At 40.4% G+C, this 27,610-nt stretch overlaps 1 protein-coding gene across 4 annotated transcripts in view; it reads right to left on the bottom strand.

The window, feature by feature from the left end:
* Positions 1-27,610, bottom strand: part of MTMR10 (myotubularin related protein 10) — a 75,732-nt gene that overhangs the window by 16,857 nt on the left and 31,265 nt on the right. For all 4 annotated transcript variants that reach the window (XR_010323745.1, XM_064296228.1, XM_064296226.1 and 1 more), the window contains exons 6-12: positions 23,783-23,873; positions 17,112-17,295; positions 15,125-15,212; positions 14,945-15,033; positions 12,199-12,329; positions 10,910-10,979; positions 10,254-10,324 (exon numbers count right to left, since the gene is read on the bottom strand). Coding sequence is in view for 3 of the 4 variants with exons in the window: in XM_064296228.1 (XP_064152298.1) it covers positions 10,254-10,324; positions 10,910-10,979; positions 12,199-12,329; positions 14,945-15,033; positions 15,125-15,212; positions 17,112-17,295; positions 23,783-23,873 (724 nt within the window). In the remaining variant the exon portion in view is untranslated. The remainder of the gene's footprint in view (positions 1-10,253; positions 10,325-10,909; positions 10,980-12,198; positions 12,330-14,944; positions 15,034-15,124; positions 15,213-17,111; positions 17,296-23,782; positions 23,874-27,610) is intronic.

Here is a 27,610-nt window from a genome sequence, read left to right as displayed (position 1 = left end):
TACTTGGCCTTGAGGGAGAGCATAGGACAATAGTGGGTAACTGCAGAATGGTAAGAATCCACAATGAGTTGCATACAACAGAAAAATTGCTTCTACCACCAAATGTGCCTCTCTGCCCAGCCATGTGGGGCCGCTGGATGCTGTGAACTGAGGAAGCGACCCCAGCAAAAAAACCCGCTTCCCCAGTCACCACATCTTCTGCCTGTGCAAAGTCTGCTCTAAAATCAACAAGGCTCATTTCCCTGGGGGACATTCTAAGCATGCCAGTCTCTCCCTCACCCGGTAACTGGCAGCTGCCAGGCTGCTCCAAATTCCTACAAGAGGTTCCCCGTAGTGGAGCTTGCTACCATCATAAAAATTCTGCCTGTCTGCATACTTTATACCAGAGACTCCTGAAATCAACAGAACAGATTTCCCTGAGGGTCATTTTGGGTCTGTATGCCCCCTGTTCCGGTCGATGCTGACAACTGCTGAGTGAAGCTGCTGTGAGCTAGGAAGCAGGCACCTTTCGTAGAGCTTGGTCCCAAAGCCAATACACTACAGCTGGGGTTCTGAAATTAACAAGGCAGACCTCCTAGGAGTCCATTCTGAGCATGCCAGCTCTACCCCACACAGTAACTGTTGGCTCCCAGACTGCTGCAAACTGCTATAGAAGGCCCTTACAGTGGGGTCCACTCCCACAGCCAGCATTCTGCCTACCTGTATACAGGCCACCCCATAGCTCAGGCCTCCGAAATCAACACTGTAGATCTCCTGGGGGGGAGGGGGGGAGTCACTGCCAGCCCCTCCTTCTCTTAACACAAAGGAAAGTCTGCCTTTGCTTCCCCTGCGTGCCAGCTCAGATACGAGCAACCCCCCCAGAGCAGAAAAGCAAGCCTTGGGCAACACCTAAGGGCAATACCCAGCCCTGCAAGAGGCTCACCAGGTGTGGGCTTTCCCACTGAAAACCATGGTTGCAGAAATACAGCAGGGAAGGGAGCAATAACCAGAGAGATAAGACTGTACTCCCTGGTGGACAGACTGATTACTGCTCAGCATATTTCCAGACTGGCTATGCCCTCCGGTGGAGAGATTGATCACTGCCTGTTCTCTGGTGTGTCTGGGAGACACAGGTTGAAAATTGAGATCCGGAACTTTCAAATCCTAATTGAAACATGAAAGGAGAAGGAGCTATCACAGAGAAGAGGTAAACAGGGACCAAAGGCTCTGCCTGCCTAAGAGTTTCTTGCAGAAAGTAGCGTGGGCAAAAGCACCAAATACTGGAGAGAACTGAGAACGTTAACACCCTCCAAAACTCCAGTGCCCCGATGACAACAACAACAAAAAATCACAAGATGCAAAGAGATAAGACAAACAATAGGCCATCTAAATGAACACATAGGGAATAAAGTCTCATCTCCAGAAGCCCAAATAATGAACATAATGAAAGAATATAACAACGTTAAGCAGAACAAAAGAACTAAGAGAAAATATAGACAAATATGTAAAAGAGATAAGAAAATAAGTGCATGAACAAAACAAAGATTTAAAAAAAACAGACTCTAAAAAAGAAAGCAAACAGAAATATTGCTACTGAAAGAGACAACTGAAATGAGAAACACAGTGAGAGGATTTAACAACAGATTTGAGTAGGCAGAAGAATCAGTGAACTGGAGGATGAGAGAGTCAAAATTATGTAGGTTGAAATTCAACAAGAACAGAAGCTCACGGCTGGTGAGCACAGTTCAACAGAATTATGGGACAACATGAAGAGACCTAACACACGTATCAAAAATTCTGGAAAGGGATGAGAAAGAACAAGGGGCAGATAAAACATCTGAAGAAATGACAGAAAATTTCCTGAATGTGATGAAGGAAATGAATCTACATATCCAAGATATTCAATGGGATCCAAGCAAGATAAAGCCAAAGAGATCTACACCTGAGCCACATCATAATCGGGCCCCCAGAAGTAAAGATAGAGAATCCTGAAAGCAAGAAGAGAGAAGTTCACAGTCACATATAAAGGATCCCCAGGAAGATTAAGGGCCAACTGAGCCTCAGAAACAGCGAAAGCCAGAAGGCAATGAAATGATACAATTAAAGTGCTGAAATAAAAAAACTGTTACCCAAGAATATTGTTATCTAGTGAAACTGTTCTTTAAGAATGAGAGTGAAGCTAAGACATTGCCAGACAAACAGAAGCAAAGAGAATGCATATCCACCAGACTGATCATACAAACAACAACAATAACAAAAAACTACTGGGAGTCCTGTAGATGGAAGAGAAAAGACAACAGAAAGTAATCCAAAGCCACACACAAAAAGAAAGCTCTCCAGTAAAGCTAACTGCATGCACAAGAATAAGGGCCAGTAAGGTAGTCATGCTTGACAATTCTAATTTTATCCTTCGTGCTTTTTAAAAACAAATGTATAAAGAGCAAGAATAGCATTATGTTACAGGCACGTGAAATATAAAGACGTAATCAGTTGACGAAAACAACAAATTAGTGAGGAGAGAGGAATGATATAGGTATAGAATTTCTTGTATGCCACAGAAATTGTTATCAACTAACCCTAGTGTGTTATAAGTACAAGATTTCAAATATAATATTCATGGTAACTACTAAGAAAATATCTAAATATACACAAAAGGAAAGGAGAAGGCAATCAAAATGGCACACAACAGAAAACAAAAGCCAGCAGTATTAGAGGAAACAGACCAAGAGGGTTTAAGACACACAAAAAACAAATAACTAAACAGCAGAAATAAGAACTTTCTTATCAGTAACTACAGTGGATATAAATGGGCTAAATTTACAAAAGGCAGAGAGTAGCAGAATGAAGAAAAACCAACAAAAAAACCAACAAAAAACCATGATCCAACTATATGCTGTTTACAAGAGATACATCTCTGACACAAGACACAGGTTGAAAGTGAATAGGATGGAAAAAAAATACTCTGCAAATTAATAGCAAAAAGAGAGCTAGGGTGGCAATCTTATTAATATCAGACAAAATTAAGACAAAATGTGTTAGAAGAGACAAGGATGCATGTTATGTACTGATAAAAGGGTCAATTCATCAAGAGTATTTGACATTATAAACACATATGCACCCAATTATCAGAGTGCCTAAATATATAAAGCAAAACACTGCTGGAACTGAAGGTAGAAGTAGACAGCACTACAATAATAGCTGGAAAGTTCAATACACCACTTGCAATATTGCACAGAACATCTAGAAAGATCAACAAAGAAAAAAGGGGATCTGAATGACACTATAAACCAACTAGACCTAACGGACATATATGGGACACTTCCTCTGACATGATATAATTCTACTAAAGTGCACATGGATCATTCTCCAGGATAGACTGTATGTTAGGTAATGAAGTAACTCTCCAGAAATTTAAAAAGACTGAAATCATACAAAGTATTTTCTCAGTGGAGGGAAACTAGAAATTAATAACATAAAACAAAAACCACCCTTGGAAAATTCACAAACATATGGAAACTAAACAAAACACTATTAAGGGAAGAAATGAAAAGAGAAAATACTTAAGAGTGAAATGAAAATGAAAGTACAACATACCAAAACTTATGAGATGCTGCAAAGGCAGTACTCAGAGGGAAATTTATAGTGATAAATGCCTACATAAAAAATGAAGATCTTGAACCAACAGCCTAACTCTACAACTAGAGGAACTAGAGAAAGAGAAGAGCAAACCAAGCCTAAAGCTACCAGAAGAAAAACAACATCAAAGATCAGAGCAAAAATAAATGCAACTGAAAACAGAAAATATGATCAACAAAACCAGAAGCTGGTTCTCTGAAAATATCAGTCAAACTGACAAACCTTTAGACAGATTGACAAAGAAAAAAAGAGAAACTCTGCAAAAAACCAAAATAAGTAATGAACATAGAAACTTTACAACTGACACAATAGAATTATGACAGAACATGATGAATAAATGGACATTAACAAATCGGGATAACCTAGATGAAATTCTTAGAAGCACACAACCTACCTAAATTGAGGCAAGAGGAAACAGCAAATCTCAACAGACAAATAACAAGTGAAGAGACTGAATCAGTAATCAAAAAGCTCTGGACAAAAAGAATAAGTCCTAGACCAGATGGCTTCACTAAGGAATTCTACCAAACATTTAGAGAAGAAATGACACCAATCCTGTTTAAACACCTCCCAAGACAGAGAAGGAAGGAATACCCCCTAATTTATTCTATGAAGCCAACATTAATTACCTTGATACTCAAATCAAAGACACCACAAGACAAAAATACTACAGGTCAATATCCCTTATGAATACAGATGCAAGAATTCTCAACAAAATACTAGCAAACAGAATCCAACAGCATATTAAAAAAATAACACACCATGACCAAGCAGGATTTATTCTAGGAATGTATAGCTGGTTCAACACTAGAAAATCAATCAATGTAATATATACCACATCAATAGAACAAAGGAAAAGAACCACATGATCATTTCTACTGTTGCAGAAGAGGCATATGATAAAATCCAACACCCTTTCTTGATAAAAGTCCTCAACAAGACAGGAATAGAAGGGACGTTCCTAAATATGATTAAGACCATTTATGAAAAACCAACAACCGACATTATACTTAATGGAGAAAGATTGAGAGCTTCCCCCTAGAAATCAAGAACAAGGATGCCCGCTCTTGCCACTGCTATTCAATGTTGTACTTGAAGTACAAGCCAAAGCAATAAGACAAGTAAAAGGTATCCAAATCAGAAAAGAAGTAAAATTACCTCTATTTGCATATAGGATTCTACACACAGAAAATCTCAAAGAATCCACAAGAAAGCTTCTATTTAGGAAACTGAGGTATTTAGCAAAGTTGCAGGGTACAATTTAACAAACAAAAGCCAGTTAGGTTTCTGTACTCCAGTAATAAGAAATCTGAAATGGAAATTAGGAAAAATTCAATTTCCAATAGTATCTAAGAGAATAAAGTACCTAGGAATTAATTTAAACAGGGATGTGAAAGACTTACATAATGAAAATTATCAAGCACTGCTGAAAGAGATTAAAGAAGACCTAAATAAAAGGATCCCCACATGTCTGTCAGTTTGTCGTACTGTGGGAGCTTGCATGTTGCTGTGATGCTAGAAGCTATGCCACCGCTGTTCAGATACTAGCAGGGTTACCCGTGGTGGACAGGTTTCAGCTGAACTTCCAGACCAAGACAGGCTAGGAAGAAGGACCTGGCAGTCTACTTCTGAAAAGAATTAGCCAGTGAAAAGCTTATGAACAGCAGTGGAACACTGTCTGATATACTGCCGGAAGATGAGCCCCTCAGTTTGGAAGGCACTCAAAAGATGCCTGGGGAAGAGCTGCCTTCTCAAAGCAGAGTCAACCTAATGAAAGAGTTGAGCTTTCAAGACCTTCATGTGCTGATGTGGCACAACTCAAAATGAGAAGAAACAGCTGCAAACATCCATTAATAATCAGAACATGGAATGTATGAAGCATGAATCTAGGAAAACGGGAAATTGTCAAAAATGAAATGGAACACATTTCATTAGTGAGCTGAAATGGACTGGTATTGGCCATTTTGAATCGGACAATCATATGGTTTACTATGCCAGGAATGACAACTTGAAGAGGAATGGTATTGCATTCATCGTCAGAAAGAACACTTCAAGATCTATCCTGAAGTACATGCTGTCAGTGATAGGATAATATTCATATGCCTATAAGGAAGATCAGTTAATACGACTACTAATCAAATTTACACACCAACCACTAAGGCCAAAGATAAGAAACTGAAGATTTTTACCAGCTTCTGCAGTGTGAAATTGATAGAACATGCAATCAGGATGCACTGATAATTACTAGTGATTGGAATGTGAAAGTTGGAAACAAAGGAGGAGGATCGGCAGTTGAAAAATATCGTCTTGGTGATAGAAACGACGCTGGGGTTCGCACGACTGAATTTTCCAAGACCAATGGCTTCTTCATTGCAAATACCTTTTTTTTTCAACAATGTAAGCAGCAACTGTTGACATAGGCCTTGCCAGACGGAATACACAGGAATCAAATCGACTACATCTGTGGAAAGATATGATGGAAAAGCTCAATATCATCAGTTAGAACAAGGCGAGGGCCGACTGTGGAACAGACCATCAATTGCTCATATGCAAGTTCAAGTTGAAACTGATGAAAATTAGAACAAGTCCACAAGAACCAAAGTACCTTGAGTGTACGCCACTTGAATTTAGAGACCAGCTCATGAACAGATTTGATGCATTTAACACTAATGACTGAAGACAAGTTGTGGAATGACACCAAGGACATCATACATGAAGAAAGCAAGAGGTCATTAAAAAGAGGTAAAAAAAGACCAAAATGGATGTCAGAAGAAACTCTGAAATTTGCTCTTGAACGTTAAGCAGCTAAAGCAAAAGGAAGAAATGATGAAGTGAAAAAAGAATTGAACAGAAGATTTCAAAGGGCGGCTCGAGAAGACAAAGTAAAGTATTATAATGACATGTGCAAAGAGCTGGAGACGGTAAAATCAAAAGGGAAGAACACACTCGGCATTTCTCAAGCTGAACAGAAGAAATAATTCAAGCCTCAAATTGCAACAGTGGAGGAGTCTATGGGGAAAATATTAAGTGACACAGAAAGCATGAAAAGAAGATGGAAGGAATACACGGAGTCTTTATACCGAAAAGAATTGGTCCATGCTCAACCATTTCAAGAGGAAGCATATAATCAGGAACAGATGGTACTGAAGGAAGAAGTCCAAGCTGCTCTGAAGGCATTGGTGAAAAACAAGGCTCCAGAAATTGACAGAATATCAACTGAGATGTTTCAACAAACAGATATAGCACTGGAAGTGCTCATTCATTTATGACAAGAAATCTGGAAGACAGCTATCTGGCCAACTGACTGGAAGAGATCCATATTTATGCCTATTCCCAAGAAAGGTGATCCAAACAAATGTGGAAATTATAGAACAATGTCACTGGTATCACATGCAAGCAAAATTTTGCTGAAGATCATTCAAAAGCGGCTGCAGCAGTGTATCAGTAGGGAACTGCCAGAAATTCAGGCCAGTTTCAGAAGAGGACGTGGAACCAGGGATATCATTGCTGATGTCAGATGGATCCTGGCTGAAAGCAGGGAATACCAGAAGGATGTTTACCTGTGTTTTATTCGACCGTGTGGATCATAACAAATTACGGATAATATTGCAAAGAATTGGAATTCCAGAATATTTAATTGTGCTCATGAGGAACCTGTATATAGATCAAGAGGCAGCTGTTTGGAAAGAACAAGGGGATACTGCATGGTTTAAAGTCAGGAAAGGTGTGCATCAGGGTTGTATCCTTTCACCATACCTATTCAATCTGTATGCTGAGCAAGTAATCTAAGAAGCTGGACTATATGAAGAAGAACGGGACATTAGGATTGGAGGAAGACTCATTAACAACCTGTGTTATGCAGATGACACAACCTTGCTTGCTGAAAGTAAAGAGGACTTGAAGCACTTACTGATGAAGATCAAAGACCACAGCCTTCAGTATGGATTACACCTCAACATAAGAAAACAAAAATCCTCACAACTGGACCAATAAGCCACATCATGATAAACAGGGAAAAGACTGAAGTTGTCAAGGATTTCATTTTACTTGGACCCGCAATCAACAGCCACGGAAGCAGCAGTCAAGAAATCAAAAGATGTATTACATTGGGCAAATCTGCTGCAAAGGACCTCTTTAAAATGTTGAAAAGCAAAGATGTCACCTTGAAGACCAAGGTGCGCTTGACCCAAGCCATGGTATTTTCAATCACATCATATGCATTTGAAAGCTGGACGGTGAGTAAAGAAGACTGAACAACTGACGCCTCTGAACCGTGGTGCTGGCAAAGAATACTGAATAGATCATGGACTGCTGAAAGAATGAACAAATCTGTCTTGGAAGAGGTACAAGCAGAATGCTCCTTCCTAAGGATCCTAAGCAAGGATGACGAGACTGCATCTTACATACTTTGGACATGTTGTCAGGAACGATCAGTCTCTGCAGAAGGACAGCACGCTTGGTAAAATACCGGGTCAGCGGAAAAGAGGAAAACCCTTAACAAGATGGATTCACACAGTGGCTGCAACAATGGTTTCAAGCATAACAATAATTGTGAGCATGGTGCAGGACTGGGCAGTGTTTTGTTGTGTGGTACACAGAGTCACTATGAGTCAGAGCCAACTTGAGGGCACCTAATAATAACAATAAATAAATGGAAAGAAGCTCTGTGTTCACAGATTGGAAGACATAATATCGTTAAGATGTCAATACTACCCAAAGTGATCTATAGAGTCAACGAAATCCCAATAAAAATTTCAACAGTCTTCTTCACAGAAAGAAAAAAAAAAAATCGTCAATTTTATATGGAATGGCAAGAGGCCCAAAGAGCTAAAGCAGTTTTGAAGAATGGCAAAGTAGGACGACTCACATTTCCTGATTTCAAAACATTATACAGTACCCTGGCACTGGTATAAGAAGACACACAGACCAGTGGAATAGATCTGAGAGTCCAGAAATAAACTCGCACATCTATGGTCAACTTATTCTTGACAAGGGTGCCAAGTTCATCTGATGGGGAAAGAAGAGTCTCTTCTATAAACAGTGTTGGGAAAACTGGATTAATATGCACAAAAATGAAACTGGATACAAGCCTCACACCAAACACAAAAACAAATTCAAAATGGATTAAGGCATAAAACCAAATTCAAAACCTTAAACCAAAATCATCCTTTGAAGTCTTCTTTAAACCAAACAGTGGTCTAGCTGAATTAGTAAAGAATGTCTGCCTTGAGCATTGTGCTCTTTTGAAGAGCCATCTATATGGGATTAAAATGACCACAGCAACAGTTAATTAGGTTAGATAGGAAGCTTGGGGCAGTGAGTTTATGTCAATGGGGCAGGAACAATTCAGAAAAGAAGGAGGAGAATGGTTGCACAACTTGAGGAATACAATCAATGTCACTGAATTGCACATGTAGAAATTGAATTGGTGTATGTTTTACTGTGTATATTTTCAACAATAAAAGATACTTTAAAAAAAGTAAAGAAACGAAAGTAGGTTAGTGGTTGCCTGGGGCTGGGATACAAGGAATTTGGCGGGGGGGCGGTGGTGATGAAAATTATCTAAAGCTGGAGTATGTATACTTAATAAAAAGTGTTGAATTGTGCCCTCAAAATAGGTGGATTTCATATTTTGTAAATTACACCCTAATAAACTGTTGAAAAAAAGACACCCTATAAAAAGTATTAGTAAAATGCAGGCTCAGTAACCCCGCTGAGGCCTTTCATATGACAAATGCATGGAGAAATCTAGGGTGAGTGAAGACGTTCCCAGAGGACGGGAAGAGGCACCAGCTGAGGACAGCAGGCCGCTTGCTGGGCTCTGCACGGCCAGTGAGATAACACACGTGTGCCCGGACTACAGCAGGTACAAAGTACTTTCCACAGCGTATTATTATTCTTTACAAAAAACATGGTTTTAAATACCTTTGCCTTGTTTTAGTCAGTTAAGTTTGACAGTTGATAAAAGCAATTCCAGAAGCTTAAGCAGCATAGTATTCCTGTACTCTGCAAGTGCTTATATTCTAAAATCAGGTAGTTTATGGTCTATTAAGCTTTATCGTAGGTTTAAAAATTATACTAATGTAATTACTTATACTAGCTGTAAAATTACCTAATATACAATTATCCTTTGATTCACTGGAAGATTTTTACACTGCTGTTCATTCCTACCAAATACTAGACAAAATTCACATTATTGGCTGTGCAGTTCAATTCATTTCTTGATATCGAATTGTTTCCTTAGTCACAATCTAGCAGTAACTATGAGGTATTTAAGCTAAAACAAATTCACGTGAATTCAAAAGATAGCAAGATTAGAGACGAAGGATGCTCTGCTGAAGTTAACACTCAGTATTAATCCAGTAAGCGATGTGAACACCCTTACCATAAAACAGGAAGAAAGAGTTAAAAAAAAAAGGGGGGGGGGCAGAAACTTGGACTTCTTCCTGTTCTTCTACTGGCAATCTTTGTGCCACTGTCTTAATCTAATAACCTGTAAAATTTGTAGCGCACCTGATTTAATACTGCAGTAAATAATAAACAGGTAAGATTAGCGTAATTGACTTGAACGTGGACAATTAATCACCAACATTGGCTGGTATGTTAATCACAGTGTTTTCAGTAATTATTTTAATTACCTTGTAAGATTACAGAGAGATGTTTTCTTTCAAGTATGTACACTAGTTCTGCTGAATGTTTAAGGAATGTCCTGGAGAAAAGAAAAAAGAATACTTAAAGAAAACTAAATTCCACTACAAATTTTTTTTTTTAAAGTAGTTGATATCAAGCAAATCTAAGCTTTCACTATACATATTTATATTTTCAATAACTTACAGATTTCTTCAGTATTTATATCATTCTTTAACAAAGTATATTTTGTGATGTTTATATCAGGGAAATTCATTATCCTTTATAAAAAGTTATTTATACAACATTTTTGAAATGGGAAAATTATTGAGAAGTGTTTAGTGTTTGCCAGGTACTAGAGGAACATCAAGAATGAGCCTTGTGGTGATGACTGCGTCCTGTGTCTTGACTGTGGGGGTGGTTACGTAAATCTGTACATGTGACAGTACTTCACAGAACTACACACACACACAGGACAAATCTGAATAAGGCCTGTAGATTATACCAATGTCAATTTGCTGGCTGTGATACTGTACTCTAGTAATGTAAGATGATGCTACCATTGGGGGAAAAGGAGTGAAGGGTACATGGGACCTCTGTACTATTTCTGCAACTTCCTATGAGTCTATAATTAATTTGAAAGAAAAAGGAAAGAGGTTGTACGAACCTTATGTACTCTAACCATCGAGTACTTTCCAGAGAAGATAACCATTTCTCTTCAGTTTCTTCAAAAGGCTCTGTAATATGATATATACACACGCACGCAGTGCTTTAGGCATTTTAAGCTTAACAGTGCATGATCTATACCACAGTTAAGAGACACATGACAGTTTTTAATTTTTAAAAGTTGGCTTTAAGGAAATATCATGCATTTTCACTTTGATAACAGAGCAAATACAAAAAAGCAAAACAAAGCATTCCTTCGGGTCTCCATCTTCTCTTTTGGCTCTCTCAGGGAAATCCTGGATAGTCCTAACAACTGACCTCCTAAGAGTTAGCGACTCCTGGCTTCCTGGTCATCCCTGTCAGGCCCTGCCCTCCTTCTGGCCCTCCGTACTCTGCAAACACTGCCAGAGGCCCCTACCCCACAGACTTCCTTTCTGCAAGCCTGGCCCTGCCTTGCCCTCTTCCCTTCAGTCAGTGCAGAACGACTGACAGGGCACTGATGGTGCCCCTGCAGGACTGAGAAGGCACCTTCCTGGCATGGCCTGTGCTGCCCTACAGTCATGCCCTGACCCACCTCCAGTTGCCTCTCACCTTACAGAGCCCAGGCTTCAGTTACACTCAACTTATCGGACTTCTGGCCATCATTCATGTCGCTGTGTTCTTCTAAACCCGCCCCACCTTCTGCTGTTCGGAGAGCTCCCCTTCTGGGCAAACTCCCACTCCTCATTCCAGACTGGCTCTCCTGACCCCCAGGTAGCCCAGGGATCTCCCTGCACGCAATTCCAGGAGAACATACTTTACACTAAATATGCTTCTGTGTGGCCTGTCCCTCCAGGGCACATCAAAGGGACCTGGCAAGGGTTTGCTCTAACAGATGTATCACAACTCTGACGTCGCAGAAATTACACAACACGGCTCTATTCAATATCCATGTCAAGTCACATTGCTCAAAATAACTCTATGCATTAAAATCTTAATAAGTTTATCTACAAGGTAATATGCTGTTCTACTTAGGAAATGATTTTATAAAAAAGTATTCCATTATACCTTTCATGATTTGAGGGTGATTTAATTGGTTCATTTTCCCCCAACAAAATGCAGTTAAACTTTATTTCCTAAGAGGTTCTGACATTCTTGCACAATGAAATATAACCTGTACAAATATTTCAATGAGCCTCTCCCTAAATACATCCATTTCTACATTTCTAAGGTACATCATCTTTCCTGTCTCGTACAATTCTGTAACTGCTGTTCACTTACGTGTACATATATAAACAATGATGAAATTACCATTAACACACAGATGCTTAAGCTTTACAAATGCCGCCTGCACGTCTTGGATATTGGGCAAGGTTTTATCCAAATCCGATTTGTGAACATCACTTCTCTGTGGATGGCTTTTAGTTATTGCATTACAGATCCTAATAAAGACAAAACCCTTCAGTCACTATCCATTCATTTATTCAGCATCTACTTACTGAGCACCTATTATGAGCCAGGCTCTGCTTTAAAAGCTGGGCAGAGAGATGTGCAAGGCAGGCAAGGCCTCTGCCTTCATAAGCTGACGTTCCTGCCACTGGGGTAAACAATAACAAGGAAGTAACAGGGCACGTGTGGTGAATGCCACGGGTGATGTAATCTCATGACTACAGGGCTATTTTAGGTCAAGTGGCCAGAAATGGCTCCTCTGAGAAGATAATATTGACGCTGAAGCTGACATGATTCGGAGACACGCAGAGATGGGGGCGGGGGGAAGAAGGGGAGGGGCTTTAGGCAGAGGGACAGTAATACAAAGGCCCTGTGGTGAAAAACAGGCTTGACCGTTTGAGAAACCGAACAGCGGCCATGGGGCTAGATGACATGCAAGGGAGAAAAAAGGGGTTGAAGATGAGGCTGAACAACAAAGAGAATCTGCCCTAAGTGTGAAGAACAGGATTGCTGAAAAAACAAAAGGCATTAAAATAATTGTTAACCGAACGAATCGAACAATTAACAACTGCCACTGGCGATAAAATTTTACAACTAAATCTCATCCCACAGTGTTGCAATCTTCCCTTTAACAGCGAAACTCCTCCCTGAGTACTTAATGAGCCCATGTTGGTGGAAAGAAGGCTCAGAGCACGACAGGCTGGACAGTTAACTTCCAATGTGATTAAGGCAAAATCAAAACCCACCAGAGAATGGGGACGTGCGCTAACTGCAGTCACCCTCCTTTCCAGAAAACTGAAGCGTCATTTAGGGCTCACTTGGCTGTCTTAGTTATGGCGCTGTGGAAAAAACCTAATACGTGGCTATACCAATAACTGTGACATACCGCAATCTGAGGCTCTCTGAGCTGTTTTCGAAAATCTGCTTATTTGTTCCTCATTAATGCAACAAATGTTCAATATCGTAGGTACTTCTTGGAGGCTGAATACACAATGGTGTACAGAACAGATATAGTACCCTTACCTCACAGAATTATAGCCTAGTAAGAAAGTCAGGTACATTCAAACTACAGCGTACATATGTAGCTAAAACTGTAAAGACTGCTATGAAGAAAAATCAGAGCGCTATAGAGAATGTACAACTGTGCGGCCTCATCTAATTTGGGAGGGAAGGATTGTCTTAGGGAAGTGCTGTCTGAGCTAAGATATAAAGAGGGAGTGAGTGCCAAGTGGATGGGGTGGAGGGGGTCATGGATGAGCACGAAGAAGGCAACCCAGAAGGGAACAGCACAGGCAGACGTCAGGAGATGAAAGAGAAGAGGAAAAGTCAGGTGGCTGGAGCCCAGGATGAGGGGGCAGGACACAGTACTAGATGAGACACGGACGAAAGGAATGATGGCTTGTTGGGAGAGGTGGAGCTGTGGCGGAAGCAGATGGCTTTGTTAGATTTCTAAAACGTGAGGGTGAGGTGACAAAATGTAATGTCGGATTGAGTATGGAGAGGGGAAGCGAAAGAGAAAGACATCAAGGCTGGCTCCTTGATGTCTGAGAACAGTGACTGAAGCAAGGGGAGGGGAGGAAGGGCAAGCTGGGAAGGGTGTAGAGGCCATATCCTTGAGTGTGGTTTTGGACATAATGAGTTCACACGTGGAGGCCATCAAATTGGATCTGAGGTATAAAGTTGATGATCAGTGGCAAGCAGATGGTCACTAAAGCCATAGCCTTCCTGAACTTCTTCAGAAGGGCACACAGGGTAAGAGGAGGAAGTGGCTGGATAGAAGTTGATGGACCTGTGGAAGGCAGAGTGCCAGCAAGGAAGAGAGCTTCAGGAGCAGAAGCCAAGGGCCCAGGGGGCTTTAAGGTGCTGGCCGCTGCTATGAGAAGACTGAGAAACGCCCACTACCTTCAGTGACATGGAGGTTATTGGTGACTTTGGCAGGTGATGCCAAATTTTTCTGTAGTGGCTAATTAAAATGACTCTCTGAGCTACTATGACTTCTTATACTTAAATAAGACACACTGAATTACAAGAAAAGTCTGGATTATCCTGAAGGCTCTCAGCTGGAAATCAATGCACTGCAAGTGATGGTCATTATGCCAAGAGGTCAGCACTCTGAGACCCTGAGGTTTCTTATAAACCAAATAATTGTATTTAGTATAACTTAAACGTCAGCTAGGTTTAATATACTAAAAGCTGTTTCCAGTATAGCAATTCTCATATAGAATAGGGAGCCCCGGTGGCACAGCAGTGACCAGCTGGCTGCTAACCAGAAGGCTGGCAGGTCTGTAGGGTTGCTATGAGTTGGAGTCAACTCAACGGCAACAGGTTTTTTTATACAAAATACACGGTATTAACTAATTAACAAGACTACATGATCTGGCAATTATTTTCAGTTAGTAGGGAGTTTTCAAAGCTGGGCCCTTTTGGAAACAGATCGCCAGGCCTTTCTTTCAAGGTCCCTCTGGGTGGGTTTGAACTGCCAGCTTTTCAATTAGCAGTCAAGTGCTTAATTGTGTGTGCTGCCCAGGGATTCCTAGGGAGTTTACAGTATTTAACTTAATTATCACAAATACGAATTTCTAAAGTAACAACGGCACTTGTTGATTACCTCTGATCAATTTTTCTCTGCTGTAATACATCCTTTATGAGGGCCATTCTCACAAGAGCACTACCGTTGCTGTGACTCCAACACCACAGCTAGGAGAGAAGCATAATACTGACTTAACTGGTTAAAAAACAGATACATCAAAAAAAAAAAAAAATAACATATACACGAGAAATCACTTACTGGCATCCTTCTTCCAACAAAAGAATGGGAAAAGATCTTTAGATCTTGATCTGCTAAAGAACTTGGCACTACAAAGTATTCTGGAAGGCTGGAAGGAAAAAAAAAAACAGATCTTAACATGAGAATCCTGTGCTTCAGGCAGGCTGCGTGTGCTCTGTAGACCCACACACGATTAAACACATCCATCCCTACCTAACGTGTACCCCACTGAGTAACCCAGACACCTCTGCTCAACACACGCGCCATGTGGTCAGTAATCACAAAATTTAAATTGGTAGCAGAGAAAAAAATTCAAATGAGATACCTGAAATTTTTTTCAGAATGACTGTTAGTCAAACATGTATGCAATTTCTGAAAAATATAACCTCCCTTTGTTTTCTTGAGTAAAGAGATGCCAGGCCAAAGAAACAAAGTAAACAAAATCCCCACAAATCTACCAAGAAGCCTTAGTTTCCTTCTTCACATTACCTCCCTCTTCTACAATGCCCCAGTGCCAAAGGAGCGGTCAGACTCCAGGACACTGACTAGACAATTATGTACACAGTCTTTCTTTTTCGAACTGTATTTCAGGGTGCCACAGGGTGGAAAAGAGAAAACCTTGACATAAAGCAGAAAGAATGAACAGAATTCATACGTGATCAATAGCAATCCTTAATAATTGATCTTGGCAATAATCCTCCCTCCGTAATGAAGATCACGTTTGGCAGCTAAAATCACTTCAGACAATCCTCACTGTTTGTGGATTCCGTACCTGCAAATATGCCCACTTGCTACAATCTACCTGTAACCCCGCAGCAATCCTCGCAGCAGTTCTGCAGGCAGTCGTAGACACGCTGAGAGTGGCAAAAACTTGAGTCGCCCAACGTACACACTGCCAGCTGAGGTGGAACCAGGTGACGTCTAGCCTTCTAGTTTCAGCTCTCATACTGTAAACTAGTGTTCTCTTTGTGGGTCTACTTAGTGCCATGTTTTTGCATTTTGTTGGTGATTTAGCTATTTAAAATGGCCCCAGGAAGTGCTGTCTAGTGTTCCCACTGTGTTCCTACTACGCACAAGAAGGCTGTGATGTGCCTTAAGGAGAAAATATGCATGCCAACAAGCTTCGTCCAGGCACGAATTACAATGCTGTCAGCTGTGAGTTCAACGTTAATGAAACAATATATACTAAATAAAGTGTCTTTAAAGAGAAACACACATAGAACAGTTCTGCATTGATTGGTAGATGAAAATGTGACCAAAGGCTCACAAGAACCTAACCCTCTATTTCTCCTAGAAGCAATGGCTCAGTATTTGCTAATTCAGTGTTCCCGTAACTACCACAAACGATGAGCATTATCTGTACACAAATGGGGAGTTTTGAGCCTGTTGGTCAATCGGCATCACAGAGCTGCCCAGGGGAGATTCCCAGGTGATTCGCAGGAGGCCCCACTCAGGAAGCATTTTTTGCCTGAAACACTGAGCCTGAATCCCATTAAGCCTTTAGATTTAGATAAAATTTTACAGGAAATAAAGGACCCAGAGGAACATGCTAAAGGACACCACAGGACAAAACAGGCAATATCTAAAATGAGGGAAATTATATAGAACAAATGACCTGGTTTTTGTCAACAAATGAATGGTTGGTCAAAAGATGGGTGAGCGGAGACGGTTACACACTGAAAGGCTGAAGAGACGTAAGAAGCATATTCAACATGAGGACCCTGTTTGGATCCTGATCTGAACAAACCAATTGTAAAAGACACTCACATGCCATAAATGTAAATTAACACTGACTAGACTACTGGTGATCGTAAGGAATTACTATCAATTTCTTTCAATGGATATTGATATACTGTGAGTATATTTAAAATATTTATTAAAACACTACATTCTGATTAAAAACAAATATTCTGTTAACCATAACCTGAAAGTTATCACTGACAGCAGTCTATTATTCACAGAGAAGTATCTTCCACTTATAAATAGTAACTGCTCAACCTGGACTCACCAAGTGGCTATCATGTAACCCTCATTAACGGAACACACTCTCCAGCTGGAAGCACCCGTCCTCTTGATTTCTCTGTCCCAATCGGAGTAGCTTTCGAACAGTGGAGTTTTTTGGCTGCTGCCGCTGGCAGCCCCACCGCCTGCTGCCCCTCCAGCTCCTGAGGACATCCCATTTATACTGCTGACTACAGGAAAGAGCAAAGTTATTAATTTTAACAGTTGCATGTGCATACATCATTCTCTGTCACACACACACTCTTGTGACTCTGGTACTTCCTCCTCCCTTCATCCTTCAAGTCTCTCCAAGAATCTTAACTTTTCCAGCAAGCTTGAGAAAGACGTAACCCTTCTTCTTTCTAAAAAGAATTCATTTAATCTTTGTCTCGGAAACCCTGGTGGCGTAGTGGTTAAGTGCTACGGCTGCTAACCAAAGGGTTGGCAGTTCAAATCCGCCAGGCGCTCCTTAGAAACTATGGGGCAGTTCTACTCTATCCTATAGGGTCGCTATGAGTCGGAATTGACTCGACGGCACCTGGGCTGGGCAGTCTCTGTCTAGCTCTTTCCCAATTCCTACGCACCTTCCCCTTTTCTGTTCTATCTTCTGTGCCTTCAATCACGGACAGGTTGACTCAATTTTGGAAAGACTTCCGTTTGATCATGCTGGACCACTCCGTCTATTATATGTTTTCCTCCTTCCTTCTACTGGCCAACTTCCCAAATGATGAGTAATGCCTGCTGCTGTATCTCCTCTCCATTTTTCTTCTTAACTTTCAGCTGTCTTCCGACAGTACTGCTCTGTGGACACCATTCCTGACCCCTCCTCATTCTACTGCCCTAAACTGTGTAAGCCCCAGCCATCTGCTCACTTTCTCCGCACTTTTTGCCTAGAAAAATGAATGCATCATCTCTGTTCTCAAACACTATCTCAAGCTCAACAAACCTTTCATTTTTCTAATACTGATTTTTTTGACCCTTTTCTATCAGCTCATTATAAAACGTGTTGTTTCCTCTACCTACTCAATTTTCCTCTGAAAACTCACAGAGGTTCCTTGTTCTCCACTACAGTGCTGGTCCCCAACAAAGATTTCAGCAAGGAGAATGAAGACTTAAATGTCCTTAGCAAGGAGCCTTCTCTAAAGAGAGGAGTGGTGCTATCTTCTATGACCACACGCATGGCTTTGGGAGACCTGCAGAGGTCCTAACAGGCCAGCCAAATCTCCCCTGACAGATGGCACAACGCTTCTGGCCCAGTGTCTGCTGTGTGCTGCAACAGTGGCAAGTCTCCTAGCTGACATCCCGACATGCCGTTCCACTGTGCTCAAACCAGGCTGCGTCGTGACACGCTTCCCTAAAGAGATGCTTTCAGGATGCTATTCCCTTGCCTTAAATCATGCTCATTTTGCAACTGAATCAAGCAAGCCTAAATGGCTTGCTCCCCTTGGCTTTAAGAATCCCTCACATAACGGATCTGACCTTCATTTCTCATTCTTTCCCAATTCCCATTCTCCCCTGTGGCCACACAAAACCCTTTACGAACCCATGAATGTGCCATATCCATTCCTATAGACTATTTATTAACTGTTGGTGAAGAAAGGTGTTTCTGGAGAATCCACCATGTGCTAAGGCCTGAGAATAAAGAGACAAATAAGATTTGACCTCTCACTTTAATATATTCACAAGACAGCGGGAGTAAGCTCAGCAACCAGAGTGCACGTGCAGTAACAAGGCTGGACGTGTGAGTGCAATGACAGCACAGGAGAGAAGAGCCCTAACTCACTGGAGAGGAGTGCTGGGGCAGGGGAGGCTTCACAGCCTGACCTCATCTCAACAGAGTCCTAAGAGGTGAGTCACAACTTGCCAGGTGGCTGGTGAGAAGGAGGCAGGCATGCTGGGCGAAGAAGAGCATTACAAACATAGCACCGTTATGAAACATCGAATAATGAACTATAGCTAGTATGTTACGAATCACGGGACGGTGGACGAGACGGTGAAAAGTTAGATGGGCAGGGCCTACACTCTAAATCTGTACTGCCCAACAGAACAACCACTAGCTACATGGGTCTATTTAAATTTAAACGGAAATATATTGGAAACTTGCACTAGCCACGTTTCAAGAGCTCAAGAGCTCACGTGGCTACTGGCTCCTATATTGGACAGGACATATTAGAGAACATTTCCATCACTGCAGAAAGTCCTCTCGGACAGTGCTACTCTAGATTAGGAATGGTCTTCCATGCCCTGGTAGGAATTCTGAATTTTATCTCTCAAGTGGCATCAGAATCATCCAGGGATTCCAATTTTAACAGAGCTTGCTAACAATTAAAATGCTAGTTCTAGGCACATATCCCAGCTCCATTCCACCCACTTCAGCCCCTTCTCAGGAGCAACTTAACAATGGGAAAGTGTGCTGAGGGGACTTGGGGTTAGGATCTGTTCAGAATGTAAATCTTCATGGGATTTCTAGGCAATTCTCACTTTATAGACATTGTTCCGGAGCACCAAAGAAAAAAAAAAAGCCCCCAAAATCACAGAATACCATCCAGTATGAGAAAATTCAACATTAGAAAATCTAACTAATTCCTCATATGACCAAATTAAAGGGGAAAAACCTATATGGTCAGCTCAGTAAGTGCAGGAAAACAGCTGATATAGTTCAACACGTTTTTATGATTAAGGAAGAAAAAAAAAAAAAAACTCTTAGGCAATTAGGAATAAAAGAGAATTTCCCTAACTTGATAAAGGATATTTATCAGAAACACAGAGCCAAAAGCATCTTCGTTACAACCAGGAACTGAAACTATGCCCGCTCTCATTATTACTACTCAACATTACACCAGAGGTCCTAGACACACTTTAAGACAATAATCACTAGGAAAGAAAATAAATATTTTAGTGTTTTGAGTTACAGACTCTAATAAGTTAAACTGTGAACATATTACCATTTATAAGATTGTTCCACTGGTAAAATTCAGTCTCCAAATCTAAGAAGAGAATTTTTTCTGACATAAAGTTAAGACTGTCTACAGGATCTTGTATTTTTTGCTATTTTATAGGTTTTTCTGCACACTTCTCAACAACTAGGTTAGGGGTCTTTTATGTATTCTCTATCTTCCTGGATTACAATCAGCTGCTGATGTAAAGTTTGGCAGTTCAAACCTACCCAGGTGCTCCACGGAAGAAAGGCCTGGTGAACTGCTTCAGTAAAGACTGCTGTTGTTAGTGACCTTCAGGTTGATTCCAGCTCACGGCAAGGTGACCTTACAGCCAGGAAAACCCTGTGGGAAGTTCTGCTCGGTCAACACTGAGGTTCCATGGGCTGTAATCAACTCCACGGCAACAGGTTTTGTTTTGTTGTGTTTTTTGTCTTCCTCAGTAACAGCTCATTATGGAACACGTAATAGACACTCAGTCTGGCAATACAGAGCCTAAAACTTTTATGGCTTTCAGAAAGTTCCTAAGGCCCAATACCTGTGGCCTGTTCTATCCTGGATCATTGTGATGGATCATAGCAACAGACTGGCAGAGGGCCATCTCAGGAGATGTGGCTCTCGTGACAGCTGCGACCGAGGCTTTATGACACAGCTCCTTAGCTGACTAAAGTGAAATGAGACCTGAAACCTCCCGATCAGGCTGTCTTCTGCGGCAGCACGTGGAGCTCTAACCCTAGACGGGGGTGAGGTTCTCTTAGAGCGTTTCCACTTTATCAGCCCCATCCATATCGTAGCATGGCTTCAAACAGCAGCAAAGACAGTAGAAGTAGTCAACAAACAAAATCTATCCTTTTGATGGTACTGCAGAAATTAAAAGTTAGAATGAAGGGTGAAACAAGTAAAAACAGAACTGTGATCTTTAAGAAGTTCAGCAGAGACCAGTCAGCACAGTGGTTCTTAACTGGAATCTGCGAAAGAACCCCTCTAGGGACCCTGATTTGCAGGTCTAGGCCGGAGCCTGAGGCTGTAGTTCTAAAAGCTCCTCAGGCGATTCTGATGCCTGTGGCTGGTTAGGCATCAATATTCGACAGACAAAGGGATTAATTACAATCATAAAAGGACTGACAAGCAACAAACTTTAAAAATTCCTAAACCATGTCAAATGGATTGTGTAATGTCAGCAGTTTTCAAGAACGCATTTAAAGGAAAATTCAATACCAGGGCCTATGCTAATAAAAAGGACAGCATTAAAAATTTAAAAAATTTCATCGAAAATGCTTATTTTCTGAATGTGAGGCAACATGACAAATTCAGATGACACTGCAGCATTCCTGAGTACAGTGTCTGTCACGGAGTCGAGGTGGTAACACTGAGGCTGCAGATAATGTTATCAGATCTTCAAGTCTTTAGTTCTGACTGTGAAAACAGTCCTCATCATTTCTTTCAAGTTAAAAAGACCAAAAAGAATCCCTGTTGTGCTAGCGCCTCCTGCAGTCTGTGTATGGAAATGCTCTAAAGCCTTGTGGCTGTATGGTGTCCAGGACTTAAGGAGCCTCAGAGAAGTATCTGGATGACTGCTGAGTTTCCCAGAGAGTTTACTCCTATGATGCCGGACAGGAAGGAAAACTTCAGAGCACCTAAGGCCAGCTAAAGAATTGTTTTCTCAGGTAATTGCTGAGGACATCCTCCGGCTTCAGATCTTATTTGTGGAAACAGCTTTGTCACCTACCTGCCTGCAAAAAGGACTTCTTTAATCCAGCCAATGAATGAAGGTGTCATCCAGAAGTTCAAGAGTGGATAATTGGGCATCTTTCTCTCTCAAATTAAAGATTTCTGACTGCAGTGTGTGGAAATTTCAGGCGTCTTTTGATCTTAAAGATGCACTTTATGCTTCTCCAACAGCGTGGAAGGGTATTAAAGGATGTCGCCCTATGAGGAATCGTAACAAAACTTTGGCCAAGTGTTACGTTTATGATGAATTTGTCAAAGGGGGAGGAGTCTGAAGGATTCAATACGAAGGAGCGTTCCTGACGTTGTTAAGTATTAATCACCAAATTTTACCAACAAGAAGAAATAGAGGAACTGATTAGAAGAGCTACCGGTTGAATAAGCTGTTTAAAGTATTAACCCAGAGATGCCACAAGGAATGAATGAAGAAAAATGTGGGAAAAGAAAAGTAATTTAGCCAGGCATCAGGTTACCAATTGTGCAACAAAGTTGACTATATTTGCTGAGGCCAAGCCATGGCATTGCTGCAGAAGTCATGGATTTGTACACTGGACTGAATCTCTTTTTATGAGAAAAGAAGTAGCATTAAGGACTGGTTTGTATTATAAGAAAATTTAAGCGGGAATCAAAGACACTCTCCTATAACTCGTATCTCTTGAAACTTTCCTTTCAGTTACTCTCTCGCAGCTTTAGGTGAGAATGTTGCTGCAGGCGACCTTGATGATCACAGTTCAGGAACTTGGTAATGGTCCAAAGGAATATTCGCCTGGCTAATAGTACAAGATCCACAAAACTAACTATTTTTAGGACAATAAGTGTTCTTTATATTAAGAAACAAACTTTAAAAACTGCTTTGTTCAAGCCTAAGTTACAATTAGTGTACATCTTGAGAAGAAAAATTAAGTTACAAATACCTTTGTTTTCTAATTTCTAGAAATATGGTATGAAAAAGCTGTTCACCAAGGCATCATTTTCATAAATCATCTCTACAGTGTTCTAGAGTTATGAAAAAGCACTTATACCATATGCATCTTCAGATAACTGTGTATTGTTACTACATTTTCATATATTTACAATACAGTGATCCTGGAATATGCTTCTATTATGTAGGTTATTTAAATTACCATCACATGTCTTGAGGGAACAAAGTACAAAAATTCAAGAAAATTAATATTTTTTTCTAAGACCCCCATCCAGGCCATGCTAAGGTGAGTGGGTCTTTCACTGTAAATACTCAGCTGATTTATTTTTCTTCCTTAAAGAATGGGAGAACACAGGCCACCACAGATAAGTCAGTGTGTGGTCACAAACCCAAAGGCATGCCTTTTTTCTCTATCCTTTTATGAGAGTTTAAAAAACGATTTACTGAAATTAAACTGATTTATTAAAATTGTATTTAAACAGAATGTACAGAAGTACATGATCACCTGGAATTTTTCCTGGTGGTGTCATGGCTGACAAAGATACACGGATAATTTTACTTTTACAAAACTACCTAGAATTATACCTGCGCTTTGGACAAATGCTCATCTTCCTTTCACGAAACTTACTCAGAAATACAAAATCAATACTGTGATGATCTTGAAAGTTTTTAACCACTTCAACTTTTGCACAAATCACATCTTGCCAGGGAAGATTATGCTTTTCAACTGTCTTTTAAAAGGTATTCTGACAGTTTTCTTAAAAGGTTACTTTAACTCAAGCTACCAATTAATAGGGGGGAAAAATCTATTTTCCTTCATCATAAAATACAAGCCAAAGTGACTCTGGGTAAAATATTTGACATGACCCTTATAAGCTCATGTTTATAGCTACTTACAGGTTCTCTCTTGTCACTTTTCAAAAAATAACTTGACTAATGTTGGTTCTTTTGGCATATAGTGCCTGCTTCTCTAACAGCCGTGAAGCTAACAAGTCTACAATCATTAAAGCTCATGTACTTGGAGGTTTCTGATAAACAAGAAAATTTACACAATGTACAGTTAGTCACAATACTTAATAGTTTCATATTTACCTGAATTGTGGTATTTTTTCCCAACATATTCAAATGCAAAGAGTAGCTGGAGGTCTGTTGGCTGGGAATAATGAGCTATTGCAAGGCATACCTAGGAAAAATTCTACATTTAGAGTTTGATTTTAACACACTTAAATGAAATGTACAACAAGGCCTGATCTCTGGGAGTGTCACGCGTGGATAGTGATTTATAGACTTACTTATATGTTCTTCTGCTGATCTAGAATGTGAAAGAACCCCTTGAGGCCAGTTGTCTATAGTCATCATTGTACCCCAAGATACTGTTTCATCTTTAGCTAGCACATGGGAAGAATTCAGTAAGTGTTTGCAAGTTGAATTTTTATAGGAAAGCAATTTTATTCAAATAAATGAAACATGAAAGCTAAAGAAGCATACAAAAAGCAAGTAACATAATTCCTAAAGTAAACAAAAAAAGTTTTATTTTTGGAGTAATATAATGATTCAATACCAGTAATGTGGAAGGTTTAATATAAGGCATGACATTTAATGTTCATACCTCGTGGATTAAAAAATCTAAACCTAATAGACAAAACACATTTACAAAAAAAAAAAAAAAAAAAAAAACCTTAGCAAGAAACCCCAAATATATGGTAAAAAGAGGTACATTTAAAAACTGTGTTTAAGTAAAATGTCTTGAGACTGTGCCCTGTAGGAGAAAAAACACAGGCTTTTGAATGATACAAATCAGAATTGAAATCCTTCCCTGCCCTTTTCTGGTTAAGTAATTTGTGTGAAGTCAACTTATCTGCCCGAGGCGCTGTTCGCTCATCCGTAACCAGGGGACAGTACCTCTGGCTGTGGTTTAAGGGTTAGTGATCTTAATGCATGCCTGGCCTTCCTCCACACACAGAAATATGGTGGTGGTTATTCTCAGCTGCTGCGGGATGGAACCAAGGATGGAGCTCTATGCTTACAGGGCCCTGGGCTGGACTGTGGGTGGATATTAACACTCTTCAGTGAGCAAAAAAGAAATTTAAGACATATGCAGGCAGAGAAAAGTAGATGATCTTACTCAAAGATTAAATCACATTTAGAAGGTAAAGTATTAAGCCAGAATAACACTTTCAACAGTGAGCAAGCAAGCAGGCAAGCAAAGTTTAGTTAATTGTTAGTTTCTGTCAAATTAGTGGTGTCTGGGGTGGGTTGACAAAAATTCTGTTGACCAGTATGTGTCAGCTTGCTGTTTAAAATTTAGTTCAAAAGTCTTCTATAGAATAAATGTTTCCTGTCTTACTAAATTAAAATATACAGCAAAGGGGACAAGTATTAGCAATTACTATTAGCTTTGACCAAAAAAAAAAAAAAGCTTTCTGAAATTACTTAATACCTCAATTTTCTCCATGTCTACAGGGGAGCTTTCTGTGAAGGTCCCACTTACAACAATCAGAAGATGGTTATCTATATTCCCAGTCCTAATCTGCTTGACGCTTCCTTCCTAAAGCACACCTAGCAGCAGAACTACTTACATCTGCCTTCAAAAAAGTCCTCATCCCTTCCTGTTCTTCAGGGTACCGTATTTAGTTGATAAGCATGGTTGCACTTTTCTCTAGAACACTGTTCGTATCTGTCCCACTTCTCTGCACTACCACAGCCACATCCCTAAGTTGTACTCACCTCGGGGTACCTCCGTGGGCTTCCCTACATTCTACCAGTCCACAACACTTAAGAATTCTCCTCTAAAGATGTAATTTTTGACCAATCACTCTGTTCCCTTGATAATCTGCTGTGGGTCCCAGAAACCTGCATAACAGATTAAATCTCCTTATTCTTGATTATCCACAAAACTGGTTCTCCTCTACCAGACATCCCTCACCTTCCCAGTATTCCTCCCCGTAGCCTCTGGTCAGAGAAAGACATATTTGCACACAGGCTATCTGACTCAGCCCAGCCATCTCCTCTATTACTCTCTGCTTGGGAATCCTTCTACTCCTCCCAGCCAACCATGCTTTCTCTGTAATTTACATCTCTGTTCTATAATACTCTCTTCACCAGCCTTCCTAGACCAGGTCAATTTTATGGTATTAATCCCAGAAACCTTTTGCTCCTTCTGAATCCTAACAGTTCTGATATACAGCATCTCTTTAGTTAATTGTGCTTTCAAGGTATTCACATAATAGTTATGAGTGTGGATAAAAAATAGGCCACAGGTGGTTCTTTAACTCCTACCATTAAGTTCAGTTCCTCAAGGGTAATGGATGTCTTTCATTCATTCAACAAATATTTACTTAGCATCTACTAGGCTCTAAGCCCTGCAGATGCAGCAGTGAACAAAACAAGAGAGAGATCTCTGTCCTCATCAAGCTTACATTCTAGTATGGGAGACAAACAATAAACAAGAAAAAATATAGTTAAGTTAGGTAACGGTAAGTGCTAAAGGAAAAAAAAGCAGGGAAGGAGGATACAAAGAAGTGTTAGTGAGGGAAGAGGGAAGCAGGTTAACATTAGAGAGGAGGCCAGGAATGGCCTCTGTGAGCAGATGTGAGAAGACCTGCAGACCTCTGTGCTGTGTGAGGTCTCTTCAGTTGCTTCCTAAGGGTGCCTGGTGCCCAACAGTGAGTATACTGAGAACACTACCTGGCAAATAAGTTACTAATATATTAAAGAAAATGCTCCAAAGCCATAATAATATTCCCTTTTCTAAGACATTTAGCAAACAGTCACAGGTCCTGGTTACACAAAAGAAATTCACAGATCACTGGTAGTGGAACATGTTTTTGTGTGCCTATGAAGCAAAAAACAAACAAGGCTTATCTGCTAGCTAAAAAACAACACAGCCCATTTCTGAAAAGTTCTTTTAAAATAACATAACATCTAGTAGCATCTATATTTAAAGAAGACTAAAAAAATATTGTGAAACTGAAGCTGAGTTTAACTACTCACACGATGGTTGATTTTTTTGGAGGAAGGCACAACCTGAACTAAACTTGCTTTTGCTCTGTAGTATAATTACAAGCATGTGTAATTTACTTTTGTGTAACGTAAGTAAAGGGTTGGCGCCCTGGTGGTGCAGAGGCTGAGACTTCAGCTGCTAACCAAAAGGTAAGTAGTTCGAATCCACCAGCCACTCCTTGGAAACCCTTTGGGGCAGTTCTACTCTGTCCTATAGGGTCACTATGAGTCAGAACGGACTCAACGGAAACGGGTTTGGTTTTAAGTAATGGGCATCTTTGCATAAAGAGACGAAGGCACATACTAACTTGTATATCTGGATTAAACTCATGCTGCTGTTGTGGAACATTCTGAGGAGAGGAAAGTACACACTATTTCACAAGCTTATTCCTAGCTTCTATCCCTAAGAAGAGTTTAAAAGACTTAAAGAATAGGTCCCACTTCCATGTAAAATTAATTACAATTACTCCCTAAACACTAAAATTTTTTAAAGGAAAAAAGCCTTTGAAATAGTTCATTTGCCCTGGTTATCATAGGAAATGAAGAAAACCTTGGTATTAAAGACATTAAATTATGGTAAACTACCTTTGGGCCAATTTTGGGACCAACACTGATATTCTTGTCTGGACAACGGCCAGAAACATCCACAGGTCCTGGTGCAGCACTAGAGAAGCTCAAGGCCATGATGCTCAAACCTCACCAAGTTCTATCGCGTCTGCAAACCAGACTGGTCCCCTGTATTACTCAGTCTGAAAGCCGTCAAGGGGTGAGTCAGATTCAAGGACTAAGTGACAGTGCAGGAAAAGGCCCACTTGGTCTTTAAATGGATACACTGTGCCTGAACAAGTGTTCACAGGGGTCAACTAATTCTAGAATTAACTGGAGACAAAGGATCTATATTTAACTTACCATCTTTTT

This window comes from Loxodonta africana, chromosome 13, assembly GCF_030014295.1.
Source record: "Loxodonta africana isolate mLoxAfr1 chromosome 13, mLoxAfr1.hap2, whole genome shotgun sequence".
Classification (NCBI taxonomy): Eukaryota; Metazoa; Chordata; class Mammalia; order Proboscidea; family Elephantidae; genus Loxodonta; species Loxodonta africana.
This window is presented reverse-complemented; position numbering and strand designations above follow the sequence as displayed.